The sequence below is a fragment of the Ictidomys tridecemlineatus genome, chromosome 13 (assembly GCF_052094955.1).
Source record: "Ictidomys tridecemlineatus isolate mIctTri1 chromosome 13, mIctTri1.hap1, whole genome shotgun sequence".
In the NCBI taxonomy this organism is placed as follows: Eukaryota; Metazoa; Chordata; class Mammalia; order Rodentia; family Sciuridae; genus Ictidomys; species Ictidomys tridecemlineatus.
Genome location: NC_135489.1, coordinates 57,264,368 through 57,280,013, shown reverse-complemented (window position 1 = coordinate 57,280,013; position 15,646 = coordinate 57,264,368). Strand labels below are relative to the sequence as shown.

The 15,646-nt window shown below is 34.0% G+C and overlaps 1 protein-coding gene across 5 annotated transcripts in view; it reads right to left on the bottom strand.

Annotated features, from left to right (window-relative positions):
* Ankrd12 (ankyrin repeat domain 12) overlaps positions 1-15,646 on the bottom strand; it is a 121,956-nt gene that overhangs the window by 83,929 nt on the left and 22,381 nt on the right. For 4 of the 5 annotated variants that reach the window (XM_013363631.4, XM_021734393.3, XM_021734392.3 and 1 more), the window contains exon 2: positions 10,238-10,375. The exons of the other annotated variant lie outside the window; for it this stretch is intronic. In XM_013363631.4, coding sequence (XP_013219085.2) covers positions 10,238-10,324 — 87 coding nt within the window. In that variant the 5' untranslated portion in view covers positions 10,325-10,375. The remainder of the gene's footprint in view (positions 1-10,237; positions 10,376-15,646) is intronic. 5 annotated transcript variants of the gene reach the window in all.

Genomic DNA, 15,646 nt, shown 5'->3' with positions numbered 1-15,646 from the left:
TATAATCTGTTACTTGGGAGGCTGAAGCAGGGATTACAAATTTGAGGCCGATATTACCAAAAGTGGTCTATAATTTCAAAGTAATTCCTATCAAATTACCAATAACATTCTTCACAGAACAAGGGGAAAAAGTCACAAAATTCATTTGAAAGAAATAATACCAAGAATAGATAGCAATTCTAAGCTAAAAAAGCAAGGCTTTGACGCATCACAACACCTGATTTCAAATTATACTGTAGAGCTAGAATAACAAAAGCAGAACAGTACTGGCATAAAAAGATATACAGACCAAGGGAGTGGAAGACACAGAGACAAAACATAGACACACTCAGGGCTGGGCTTGTGGCTCAGTGGTAGCAAGCTCACCTAGCATGCGTAAGGCACTGGGTTCAATCCTCAGCACCACACAAAAACAAAGACAATAAAGTCCATCAACAACTAAAAAAAATTAAAAAAAAAAACATACAGACACAGTCACCTAATCCTTTAAAAAGGTGCAAAAAGACACAATGAAGAAAAGATAGTCTTTAAAAAAATGGTGCAGGAAAACTGGATATTCATATGTAGAAGAATAAAACTATATACCCAGCTTATCTCTCATCCTGCAAAAAAAATCAACTCAAAATGAATCAAAGATATAGTAATAAGAGCATAAACTCTGCAACTGCTAGAAGAAAACATAATGTCAACACTCCAACACACAGGCACAGACAGCAACTTCCCCAATAGAATGCTTAAATGTCAGGAAATAATTCCAATAATTAATGGGATGGCATCAAATTAAAAACCTCTGTATAGAGGAGATTCAAGATGGCTGGTGAGAGGAAAACTGTATTTTCAGTTGCTCTATGACTCGAGTTTCAAGCAGCAGGAGTACTGCTTTTCAGTGAAGTAGGTCAAAGAAGGATTTCACTAAAATTCAATACTGGACAGAGTGCCTTAAAAACTCAGAAATTTGGGTGCCCTGAACCAAGAACAAGAACCAGTACATCCAAGTCAAGCCAGGTAAAGCAGCAGCATTGGTGCAACACAGAGGGGAGGGAAAACAGAGACAAACAACAGATTTGGCATGGAAAAACCTGTAGATCAGAAAAGTAGACTAATTTAGTTGACGCAGAGACTGCACAAAGAACTAGTATTTGAAAAGTGCTCTCTATTTCTCAACTGGCAGGTTGAAAGCTCACATAATAGCAACCTTAAGGAGTCCACACTGCAGCTTGCTGCTGGAACCCAGGAAATCATAGCAAACATTGCAACACTGCCCCATCAAGCGCGGGACGCACAGCCTAGGGTACAGACTAGGAACACGAGTGAAAAAAGGCAAAAGAAAATTGTACCCAGGGGGATTCAAGTCAGAAAAATGAAGAGAAGTCCAGCTCACTTTCTCTTTGAATCTGGAAGCTGTAGAGGGTAATGAATCTGAGTAGGTGTGTGTGAATACACTCAGGGACTAAACCTAGGAAGACTGTGTTCATGGGCAGCAGTGTGTGGGAAGAATTGACACCCCTGATCCATGAGCATAACTGTTAGGAGGCTCCTGAGACCCACACTGGCATCTGCTAGGGTCCCATGGTGTGCTATCTAATCTCACCAGAGCAGACACCACCCAACAAAGCCCCTAAAGGCCTGATTAGACCAAGTTTCCTTGATAACAACTCCCCTCATAGAACTCAGGAGCCTCTCCCTGAAAGTGCATGAATCTGGATGGTGCACAGAAGACTCCTATTCAAAGTACTACTGTCCTACTTTAAACTAGTGAGAAGGGAAGCTGAATGTTATTTCAAATACTATCAACTTTAGACCATTCCAATTGGCAGGCAGTGAGCAACATAAAAACAGGAAGGGTTAACTCTCAGCCCTTGCTCTTGCTCGCTATCAATACCAGTGCAAGAAGAAATGGAAAAAACAGTTGGGTATAAGGTGGTGACCAACCAGTCTTGAATACCTTGGTGGAGATGATTCTTTCATTGTTCATTTTAAATAGTCCTCCTTTGGTGTGTCTTTGTGTATGTGTGCTGTTGGTTCATGGACATATGTTTTATTTTTGTTTTTACCATTTTTAGCAGTCTTAATGTGGTTACTTTTCCTTGTTTTTTGAGGGTTAAATTTTTTGTTTTAGTTTGGTTTTATTTCTTTCTCTTTCTCCCTTTTCTTCTCTAACAGCCAAATTCTCTTATTCATTGTCCTATTTAATTTCCTACTTTTTTATAAACATCAGTAGTTGCATCTCTTCCGCATTCTGTGTTCACATTTTGAACACTATAGACTCTCTTCTACCTTCCTATTACATTTTCTTTTCTATTAATGATCTGCATTTTATAACTTCTTAGAACTATTTAGTTTATGTAACTCCCACCCCCACCAATTCTGACATCTTAATCATTACTGCTGTGGATTACATAGCTGGCACCTGCTGTCTAATGCCAAATCTATTTCACAGTTATTGTTTCTGCTGTTGGCAACAACTGCTGACCCACACCATTCCTGTTCTTATGGTAATTAGTGGTAACTGTGGTAATTTAGTGGTGTTATAGTTGCAGCAAGGTATTTACTTAAATGCTCTTATATTGTGTGCATCACTTGTTACTATTATTTCTTTCCCACTTTTCTGTAAGGTTCTGGGAATCTATTGGGAGACTACAAGTTCACAGGGTAGAGACTCTGCTACTAACAAACTAAATTCAGTCAAAAGACAGTACATCTTGCTTCACATGCAAATTAACAACAATCAAACTTTAGCTATACTTTAATATAAACAATAAAAACACAAAAAAATCAAAACAACAAGTATTCAAGTAAGAATGGCTAGGAGCGGCCCTCCGGTCCTACACATGGACCTGTACTCTGATAGCAAAAAAAGAATTAACACAAAGGCTGTGGATACACCTCTGAGGGAGATCATAATCTAGAGCACTCTAGGGCACTCTGGCAACAGAAAGCTGTGCTCCTAAAAAGCCACACATAGTGTGGAAGAGAAATCTGTCTCAAAAAATACATAAAATCCAATACAGGAATATAAGAAATATGAAATGGTAACACAACACCTCCTAGAGTTTATAATTCACTAATAACTGACTTCAAAGACATTAAAGTGGATGAAAGAATAAACAATGCCAAAGAATGATTATGAAAATAATCAAGTAATTCCAAAGAACATAGAAAAATAACAGTGAATTAAGGAAGTCAGTACAGAATATGACATTAAAAAACGAGATAGAGATATTGAAAAAGAACCAAACAAATTCTGGAAATGAAAGACACAATAAATTAATCAAAATAAAATATTCAGTTGAAAGTCTAATAATAGAGTAGACCATGCTGATGATAAAATTTCAGAACTAGAAGACAAAGTGGCTGGCCTTGAACATTTAGGCAGAATTAAAGAAAACAAGCACTCATGATCAGAGTATACAAGAACTCTGGGATATTATGACACCAAATTTAAAATCATTGGAATTGAAGAAGGTTTTGAGATATAGGCTAACAGAATGGATTTCTTCAGGGAAATAATAACAAAAAATTTTGCAAATCTTGAGAATGAGACGGACATCCAGATATTCAAATCCCCAAATAGACAAGATCAAAAAAGAACCTCTCCATGACACATTATAACAAAAATGCCTAAAATATAGAAACAAAATTTCAGAAGTCTCTAGATTAAAACATCAGGTCACATTTAGAGGCAAGTTACTTCTGATTTCCAAGATAAATAAAAACTAACAGGATTCATGACTACTAAGGCAGTACTACAGAATTTCCTTAAAGAAATACTCCACATAGAATAAAAACCAAATTCCAGAACCCAAAAATAAACAAATCTCATTTGAAGAACAGTACCAAATTAAATATCAGAAATTAATCAGAAGGAAAGAATTAATAAACATCTCTTTTTTAAATAAATACTGAATGTAAATAGACTCTCCAATTTAAAGGCATAGACTGGTAGAATGCTTTAAAAAAATAAGACTTTATGTTGTTGCAAGACACTTTACAGGAAAATATTGTCACAGGTTCAAAGTGAAAGGACCTGTCAAAATTGAATAAATTTTGATATACTAATATACTATACAAATGGAGCCCCCAAACAAGCAGAAGTAGCTCTCCTTGTATCAGACAAAGGCAAGTTCAAGCCAAAATTAATCAACAGAGACAAAGAAAGTCACTTCATACTGGTATACAGAACAATTTGACAAGAAAATATGATAGGAAATACTTCTGCCCCAAATATTCATGTACCTAATTACATAAAAGAGACACTACACAAATTAAAATCTCAGATGGAGCCCTATGCAATATTACTGGGTGATCTCAACACACCTCTCACCAATAGATAGGCATTCAGGTATGAACTCAAAAAGACTCTTTGGATCTGAAAAATATTATAAATCAAATGGATTTAACAGATACCTACAGATTATTTTATCCTAAAATACCTAAATACACCTTTCTTCTTAGGGTTAGGGTTAGGGTTAAGGCTCATGGAATCTTCTCCAAATGAAACATATTGTAGGTCACAAAGTAACCTTTAGCAAACACAAAAAAAATCTGATATAATTTCTTGCATCTTATCACATGATAATGGAATAAAATTAGAAATCAATAACAAAACACCCTACAGAAACTACAAAAACACATGAAGTTTGAATAGTACACTTTTGAATGATGAATGGATGATGAAAGAAATCAGGGAGAAATTTTTAAATTCTTAGAATCAAACAAGAATAGTAATAGAACATACCGGAAAAACTGGGACATTATGAAGGCAATATTAAAAGAAAGTGTATGAGTGCCTACATAAGAAAATCAGAAAAATCCCAAATAACTTACTGATGCATCTCAGGGATCTTGAAAACAGCAAACTAATACCAAAACCAGTAGAAGGGAAGAGGAAATAATTACGATTAGAGCTGAAATCAATACAATTGATAACTAAAAAAAGGACTCAAAGGACAAATGAAACAAACAGTTGGGTCTTTGAAATAATAAGACTGATGAGCCCATAGCTCAAACTATCCCAAAGAAGAGAAGACTCCAGCCAGGCACAGTGGTGCATGCCTATAATTCCAGCTGCTCAGGAGGCTAAGGAAGGAGGATATTGAGTTCAAAGCCAGCCTCAGCAAAATCAAGGCACTAAGCAACTCGCTGAGATCCTGTCTCTAAATAAACATACAAAACAGAGCTAGAGATGTGGTTCAGTGGTAGAGTGCCCCTGAGTTCAATTCCCAGAACAGAAAGAAAGAAAGAAAGAAAGAAAAAAAGAAAGAAAGAAAGAAAGAAAGAAAGAAAGAAAGAAAATAAGACCCAAACTGATGAAATTAAGAGATGCAAAAGGAGAAACATTACAGAGACATCATAGAAATCCAGAGGCTTACCAGGGACTATTCTGAACATACTCTCATAAATTGGAAAACCTAGAAGAAATGGATACATTTTTAGATACATGAGACCTGTCAAAATTGAATAAGGAGGACACATAAAACCTAAACACACGGAAAAAGCAATGAGATAGAAGCAGTAATAAAAATACTTTCAACACAGAAAATTCCAGGACAAGGCTGATTCTCAGTTCTTTAGAGGTCTGGTAGCATTCAGCTAACGCCAATGCTCTTTAAATCATTCCACGAAATAGAAAGAGACGGAATACTTCCAAATTCACTCTATGAAAACCAGTATCAGTCATACAAAAAAACAGATAAGGACACATCAAGGAAGAAAACTGCACACCAACGTCATTGATGAACTTAGATGTAAAAACCTTAATAAAATACTAGAAAAACATATTCGACAACGTATTAAGAACATTGTACTTCTTGACCAAGTTGGTTTTGTCCCAGAGATGCAAGGATGGCTTAACATACACAAACCAATAAATGTAATTCATCACATAAACAGATTAAGGACAAAAACCACTTAGACATGTCAATAGATACAGAGAAAGCCTTCAACAAAATTCAAAATTCAGCACCCATTCGTGAAAAAAAAAAAAACACTGAAGACACCAACCTCAGAAAGACAAGGAACCTATCTTAACATCATAGAGGCTTTATACAAAAAGCCCAAAGCCAACATTATAATGAATGGAGAAAAACTAAAAAGCATTTCCTTTGAAATCTGGAACAAAACAAGTATATCTGCTTACATCACTCCTATTTATTATAGTACTAAAAATTCTAGCCAGAGGAATCAGGCAAGAGAAGAAAACAAAAGGGATAAAAATAGGAGAAGAAGATGTCAAATTATTATCATTTGCAAATGACATGATCCTGTACTTAGAAGATCCAAAAACTCCACCAAAAGACTGCTACTGTTAAAAAGCAAATTCTGTGAGTAGCTAGTTACAAATTCAACAAATAAAAATCAAAAGCTTTTCTATGCACTAATAATGAATCTAAAAAAACACTTAGAAATAAATCTAATCAAAGAGGCGAAAACACTTAGAAATAAATCTAATCAAGGAGGTGAAGACAGAAATTGAAGACTTCAGGAGATGGAAAGATCTCACATGTTCATGGATAGGTAGAATTAATATTTATTAAAATGGCCACACTAGCAAAAGCAATATACAGATTCAATGCAATTTCCACCAGAATACCAATGACTTTGTTCACAGAACTAAAAAACACAGTCCTAAAATTCATTCGAAAGAATAAACACCCAAACAGCCAAAGTAATTCTAAGCCAAAAAAAGCAATGCTGGAGGTATCACAATACCTGATGACCTATGGTAAATAATAGAAGACACAAGTAAATACAGATTCAGTAATCTGATCCTCAATAAAGGTGCCGAAACATACACTAGAGAAAAGACAGCCTCTTTAACAAATGGTGCTGTTAAACTAGTTATCCATATGTATCAGAATGAGAATAGGTCTTTATCTCTCATCCTACACAAAAATCAACTAATAACAAATCAAAGATCTAAGAATTAGACCAGAAATTATACAACTCCTAGAAGAAAACACAGGGCCAATGAAACAGTCCCAAAGGGGGTGTGGGTCAGGGGAGGGAAGTAAGCTTCTGACAGCAAAAAATTAAAAGCATGAAGAAGAAAAACTAAAATACGGGAGGAAAACCTTTACTACTCTCTGACAGAGAATCAATATCCAGAATATATAAATAACTCCAAAAAAAAAAAACCCACCAAAGGAACAACCCAATCAATGAATAAGGAAATGAACTAAAGATATTTCTCAAAAGAAGAAATAGAATTGCCAACAAATGTATGAAAAAAATGTCCAATATCTTTAGCAATTAGGAAAATGCAAATCAAAACTACACTGAGATTTCAACTCACTCCAGTCAGAATGGCAGCCATCAAGAATACAAATAATAATAAACACTAGAGGGGATATGGGAAAAAAGAAACACTTTGGTGGGTGAAAAGCAGTATGGAGGTTCATCAAAAGACAAGGAATGAAATCCCCATGTGATCCAGCTATACCACTCCTTAGTATTTATCTTAAAGAATTAAAGTCAACATACTGTAGCAATAGATGCATGACGATGTTTACAGCAGCAAATTACAACAGCAAATTATGAAACCAGCCTAGGTATCTGTAAACAGTTTGATAAAGAAAAGTGTGGTTTATAAACACATTTCAGAGTGAAGTTATATCATTTGCAGGTTAACAGATAACAACTTGAGAAGAGCATATGTGAAGTGAACTAAGAAACACTAAAAATTGACTGGTTCATGTGTTTTCTCTCCCATGTGGAAGCTAGAGAGAAATAAAAGAGTAAAAGAAGATGAGGGGGTGAGAGAGAGAGAGAGAGAGAGTGTGAGAGTGAGTGTGTAGAGCAGGGGTCTCATGAAAATAGAAAGGAGACTAGCAGAGTAGAGGAAAGCAATCAGGGGGTGGAGAGAGGAAAAGTAATGGGGAACAAAACTGACCAAATTATAGTATGTACAAATATGTAACAACACATTCCTTTCTTGTGTGTAATTACAATGTATCCTAAAATAAATAAACAAACAAATAAAAAGTTTGAGGCCAACCTGGACAACTCAGCAAGAACCTATCTTAAAAAAGATTGGGGAAAAAAAAAAAAAGGTTGGTGATTGTACCTCAGTGATAGGGTAATCCTAGATTCAATCCCTAGTACTAAAAACCAAATAAATAAATAAAATAAAAATCAGAAAAATAAAAATACTGAAAAGTATTTAAAACCAAAAAAGGCAACATAGAAGAAGAAACATGTATGAACAAAAAGAAAAATAATAGATATAAACTCTTACTAGATAAAAACCACATCAATAATTATATTAAATGTCAGTGGACTAAATATGCAAATGCCAGGGACTGCCAGTACAATCAGGCAAGAAAACATAAAATCCAGACTGGCAAATAAGTAAAATTATCTTAAGTCACACATGATATGATCTTATATATAGAAAATCCTAAGCAATCATAAACTCTTAGAGCCAATAAACAAGTAAGGTCACAGGATACAAGACCATTATATAAAATTAAATTGTATTTCTATTTTATCAACAAAAAATCTAAAATGAAAGTATCTAAAATAGCACTGACATAAAAAATACTTGTAAATAATTTAACAATAAAAGTACTAAATTTGAACACTGAAAACTACCACAGTTCTAAGAAAAACTGAAAAGGTCCTAAATAAGTGGACCAAACAAGCTCGTATACTGGAAGACAATATTATTAAGAGATACTACCCAAAATGACCTAAAGATTCAATATACAGGGCTGGGGTTGTGGCTCAGTGGTAGAGTGCTCACCTAGCATGTGAGAGGCCCTAGGTTCAATCCTCAGCACCACATAAAAATTCTAAAAAAAAAAAAAAAAAAAAGGTATTGTGTCCAGCTACAACTAAAAAATAAAAGATTCAATATACAGCTTCAATAAAATTCCCATTAAAATCCTAATAGGCTATTCTTTTCCATGGACCCTGAATAGCCAAAACTATTTTGAAAAGAAGACAATATGAAAACAGATACTTCTTGAAGTTTGAAAGCAGATTTAAGATTTCCCGGGGATGGGATAAGAGTGGGGACCAATTGCAAAGAGGCAACAAGGATCTTTTCACAGTGATGGAAATAGTGTAAAACTAGATTGTGATGACAGCTGTATGGATCTGTTAGCAAAAACCTAGGGGAAACTTCAGATGTCCTTCAACAAGAATATGGCTTTAAAAGAAATAGACTCAAAACAAAAAAAGAAAACAAAGAAAAATTTGAAATAATGTATAAAACCAACTAGGAAAGGAAACTAGAGATAATGAGATAAGTTAGAAGACATTAGTTTATAGGTTCTGGGTATCTAAATAAAATAGGATGGAGAAGGACAGATGGAAAAAGAATCACCTGTCATCGACACTAATTACTAAGACAACTGTTAACATTTATTAAGCATTTACTTTGTGTCAACCCTTGTGTTAACTATAACATGCTATTTCTCCAACAAAACAACCATTTAAAGCATTATTTCCCTCTATTATACATAGAAATACTGAGGATGGAGAAGTTATATAAATTTACCCAAGTTACAGACCTGGAAAATGTGGTGGCTAGTGTGTATATGTGTTTTGTCAACAAAGATTAGAAGGTAGGGAAAGAAATGCCAAATAACTGTGAAGTCTTGGCACTTCCCCCTTTCTTGTGATTAATTATTTTTTAGTTGTAACCATGTTCATATCAGGGAACGAAATAACTGTAGCCTCAGGAATCCAACTGATTTCTGGTGCTTCTGGTGCTTAGATAAATAGTTTGGACTTACCTGGTATTATGGTTTAGATATAGAATGCTTCCCAGAGGCCCATGTGTTTAAGGGCTGTGTCCCCAGCATACACAGTAGAATTAAGAGGAAGTGGAACCTTTAAGAGGTGGTGCCTAGTACTAAATCTTAGGTCACTCAGTGCATGCCCTCAAAAAGATAATGGGAATCCAGCCCTATCTCTTCTCTTCTTTTACTGGCCATGAGGTAAATGTCTCAGCTCCTCCAAAAACCACTTATTGTCTCACCACAGAACTTAAAGCAGTGGGCTCAACTGCCCATGCACAGAAACCTGCAAAACTGTGAGCCAAAATAAACTTTTAAACCTTTCTTCAGTGCAAATCACTTCAGGTATTTGTGTTATAGTAATGGAAAGCTGACAAACACATCTGACATCAATGTGGCTTTTTATTTTATGAGTAATTATTAAAATTACCAAATTTGGTGTCATTTTCGCCAGTTCCAAAAGAATAAAAACAACTTAAGTTACAATCATGTACCTTTCTTCCATATGGCTTCTCTACCATATTGCTGTCACTGTCAGAATTTTCACTCTGAACTGGTTTTGCAAACCCAGATTTGGGCATTTTATAGCTGTTCAGCTAGCTTCTTCTTCTATCAGTCTTCTCATCCTGGATCTGTAAAGAATGGATATATTAGTTATTTGTGTGTGTGTGTGTGTGTGTGTGTGTGTGTGTATGTATGTATGTGTATACACACACACACACACACACACATAAATAGAACCTCTTAGAATTAGGCACCACAGTTAAATTAGGAACCACCACCACGATTAGTCCAATTTTTTGTTTTCTCAATGTCTCTATAAATCATTTATTTTCTCAAAGCTATTCCAACCTAAAATAAGTTCTTACTTAACAATTTGAGGTTCTAATTAAAGTTCTGTTGTTCAACTCCACTTAACTAGTCACTGACAAAAAAGAAAATCAGGTTATTTCCCATCTTCTCTACACTACGAATACCTTTTGCTTTCTGAATAACCACAAGCAGTGAAATCTCCAAATACATTCCCTACTAGTTCTGTGTTGGCTGGAATTCATTTCTGAAGATTCAACCAAGAACCTAATTAGTCTGACTGGTTATTTTACATCATGTAATTTCCTATATTAAGCCTTTTCCTACTTAAAATCCCTAGTATAATTTTTAATTCTTCATTGAATATCCCAAGACATTTAATAATTTTATTAACCTGTTCACCAATACAATATTTATGTTGTATTGTAATTATTACTATTTGCACCATTTGCTTTCCAATTAGTTCAGCCTATTCTCTCCTACTCTGTATCCTGCCAAAAGTTATACTTAAGACAGGGTTATGCTTGAGAAAGCTAGAAAAAGTTTTTGAGGTTTTATATGTAAAAGAGGAAGATGAAGCTAGACTTGTTTTGCTGTCTGATGAGCTATTAGCCATGCGTGGCAATTTAAAGCTTAATTAAAATTAGATGACATTAGAGTAGCTATTACAATTTACACTGCAGATATATAATTCTATCATCACAGAAAGCTTTAGTGCACTGTATTGGGTTAGACAGAGGCTAACCCAATAAGCAGAATGACTTATGAGTTTATTTTTAACTCTTCATGTTATAAATTTCTTATACATGAATATCATTGGTCCAAGAAAACTGTCATTCTAATACTTACGTGAATAATTAAAATCTAAACACTGTCAATCAAGTATTAATGAAATCTACTATGCTCTTGAAATTGTTCTACTGGTTAAAATTTTGGTTTTGATGTTTTCTTGACTTTACAGAGAAAAAATACAGCTTATACCTTAGGGCCACTCAACTGTTTCAACTATTACCAAATAAACAGAATCGTTTAAACAGCAGTGTCTTCAGAGCTGGCTATGTATAAATCTTAGGCAGAGACAGAATTATATAAGTCATGAAACACAAACTCAAAACTGAGCATTATAATAACACAAATCATCGGCTTAAGTGAAACTAAGAAAGTAATAGTAATCTCTCCTTTGTAGATGAAGCAAAGCAAGTTACTAGTGAACTAAAGGAGTGTGGTGAATATTAAAATACTATAGGCAATATAGTAAATAGATTATATTATGAAACTTTATTTTTTAAATCTCTACTTGGAAAAAAGTTATCACTTATGTGATAAAAATCACAATTATATTCCAAAAATATTGCTTTAAACAACAAATATTAATCATTTAATATATAATTAGGTTATTAGGTTCTGGTCCTGAGATATAAACTATAATCACTAGATCAACCACCATATAAACTATACAAAACCAAAATCGAAGTAGATAATTAAAATAGAATGTATAAAAATGTACAAATAACCCAACAGAAGGCAGGAAAAGGAAATTGAGAAATGAAGTACATTGGAAACTCAGCAAAAAATGACAGACCTAATTCAAAATACCAAAAATTATGAAATACTAATGTTTTAAATACATTAATCAAACAGAGGTTGTCAAAAGAGGGGAGAAGAATGGACATGAAGGAATTCACTTCAGATATATTAATACAGGTAAGTTAAAATAAATGCATAGAAAAACAGTATGCCATGTAAGTGTACTAATCAAAGGAAAGCTAAAGTGGCTATATTAATATTGGTATAGATCTCAAGAGCAGAAAAACATACATATTACTTGTTGATAAAAGGGTCAATTCACTAAGACATACAAATCCTAAATACATATACAACTAACAGAGAACTATAAAACACATGAAGCAAAACTTGATAGAACTGACTGAAGAAATTCTAACAAATTCAAGAAATAAATTCAAGTAGGCTTCAACTATTCTCTAAGAAAGAAAATTAGCAATAATGGATCCAATTGGCATTGACAAATAAGCTTTCCCATCTAGAGTAGAATACTCATTATTTTCAAAGGCACACAGAATATTTACCAAGATAGGCCATCTTTAAAATTTTTTTTTAATTTTAACAAATTTAAAACTTTAAACAAATTTAAAGAAAATTAAAATTATACACAATTTGTTATCAGAAAAAAAGAAATTACACCAGAATTATAGAAGATTAAAGGACTATCTCCAAACTAAAAAGTCAAGAAAAATTGAAACAGAAAACTTGTTATTTAAAAAGATCAATAAAATTGATAAATATCTAGACAGATCAATTAGAAATAAAACAAAACTATACCCACATGAACAATGAAAGAGGAACAACATGCAGATACTATAAATACATAAAAGATAAAGGGATATTACTAATACATGCAAATAAATTCAATAAATTATTATGAAATACACAAGTTCCATCAAAGACACAAACACCAAAGCTCACTCAGGAAAGATCACCTCAAAAGCTCTGTATTTATTAAAGAAATTAAATTCATAATTTAAAAAAAGAAACTCCAGGTAAAGATGGCTCCAACGGTGAGGCCCACAAAATATTTCAGGGAAGAAAAAATGCCATTTATACACAAACTCTCCTGAAGAAAAGAGGCAGGAACACTTTGATGAGGACACCATTGCCCAATACCAAAAGCAGACTATGCCTTCTACAACAAATATTCAGACCCATATACCTCATGCAAACTAAAAAACAAATCCCTCAAAAAAATCAGCAAATCAAACACAATTATATAAGGATATATACCATGAATGAGTAGGGCTTATCTTAGGAATTTAAGGTTAACTTATTCGATATAATTGCTTTATTAATTAAAGCAAATAAAAAAATCTCACATGACACAATGTTTGATAACATTCAATACTCGTTAATAATAAATCTGCAAAATAGAAATACAAAACGGAATTTGAATGCTTTCTATGATTAACAATGAGTCAAGGATGTCTCACCACTATTATTCAACACTGTACTTACTGGTGGTCCTTATCAATTCAATAAAGAAAAAAAAAGTAAAAGGTATATAACTTGGAAAGGAAGGCATAATAGCAGGCCTTATTTTCAGATGCCATGATCACCTATGAAGACAAAGCCATAGTATCTACTAAGAAGTTAACAGTACTAATAAGTAAGGGCCAGGTATCGTGATACACACCTCTAATGCCAGCAACTTGGGACAATCACAAATTTGAGGACAGTCTTAGAATTAAGCAAGACCTTGTCTGAAATTTAAAAAAAAAAAAACAAACTTTTTTTTTTTCTTTTAAGAAAAGGGCTAGGAATGTTGCTCAGTGAAAAAGTGCCCTGGCTGTGTGAATAACATTGCTATAATCTGTATTCTTAAGTAGAACAAAGGTCCATGTGATAAATACTTGATCTCCACAGTGGCATTATTAGTAAGCAGTAGAAAAAGACTTTAAGAGGTAGGGTCCACTGGGAGGTCTTCAGGTCATTAGGGGTGTGTCCTTAAAGGAACTATGGAACCCCAGTGTCTTCCTCTTCTTTTTCCCCCCCCTCTCTTTTACTGCCTGGCTATGAGGTGAGCCACTCTGTATAACTCTGAGGTTCCACTAAGGTATGTGGGCTTTGTCACAGCCCTACAACAGGGTGAATTGCTCACGTCTGAAACCTCTAATTAAAATTTGAGCAAGAATAAACCTTTTCTCTTTATAGGTTGATTACCTCAGGTATTTGTTATATAAAGGGGAAAAAATGACTATCACAAATATCAGAAACACTAAATCCTTAAGGATAAATATAACGAAATGTGTCTAAGACTGTACAGTGACAAACACAATACATTGATGAAGTTAAAGACCTAAATAAACCTATACCGTGTTCATGAATCAGAATGTTACCTGATTTCCTTCCATATTTACTATAAAGACAGTAAATATGGATATTTACTAACCCAATGTAGATATGACACATAGGAATATCCAGAAATGGATATACAGGTCCATATGGCCAACTGCTTTTCAAAGAGCTATCAATACAATTCACGGGGGTGGGAAAGGATGCATTCTTTTCAACACATGGTATTCTACAATTGCAAATCAATATGCCAGAAAAGCGATTTTTGACCCTTTCCTCATATCTCAAAACCCATCATACATCTAAATGTATGAGTATTACTAGCAGAAAATATGAGAATATTTCAGTGATCTTGGATTACACAAAATTTTCCTAAATGGATTATGAAAAACAAAAACTTTATAAAAGAAACAATAAATAAACTGGATTTCACAAATAAAATCTTTTGCTCTTTAAATGACCTTGTTAGAAAATGAAAAGTGCCAGGTGTGGTGGCATATACCTGTAATCCCAAAGATTTGGGAGGCTCAGACAGAAAAATCCCAAATTCAAGGCCACCTCAGCAACTTGGCAAGATACTGTATCAAAATAAAAAATAAAAAGGTAAAGCACTCCTGAGTTAAATTCCCAATAGCCACCCCCCCCCCCGCAAATGAAAAGCAATTCATATAAGGAAAAAATACCTACAAAAAAACGTCTCTGCAAATCATATCTTTATAGAAGATTCATGCCCAAGACATATAAATATAACTCCTGTGAATCAATAAGATAAAAAAAAACAAATTTAAAATGAATAAAAGATTTTAAAAGTTCATTAGAGAATATAGAATAAGCTAGGTGTAGTGATGCGTGCCTGTAATGCCGGCTGCTAGGGAGTATTGCATGTTCAAAGCCAGCCTCAGCAACTTAGCCAGACCCTGTATCAAAACAAAAAATAAAAAGGGCAGAAGATGTGGCTTAGTAGTTAAGTAACCCAGAGTTCAATCCCTAGTGGGAAATAAAAATTGTGTGCGCGCACACTGTACATAATGGCAAATAAGTACAGGAAATGATGTTCAATATCATGGCAAATAATTACAGGAAATGATGTTCAATATCATTAGTCATGAGGAAAGTTAGTAATGAACCACAATACACACTCAAAAAAATAAATTAAAGACTAGGATCAAGTGTTGGTGAGGACATAGTGAAACTGGAACTTTCTTTCACATAGCCCTGGGGGTTCAGGA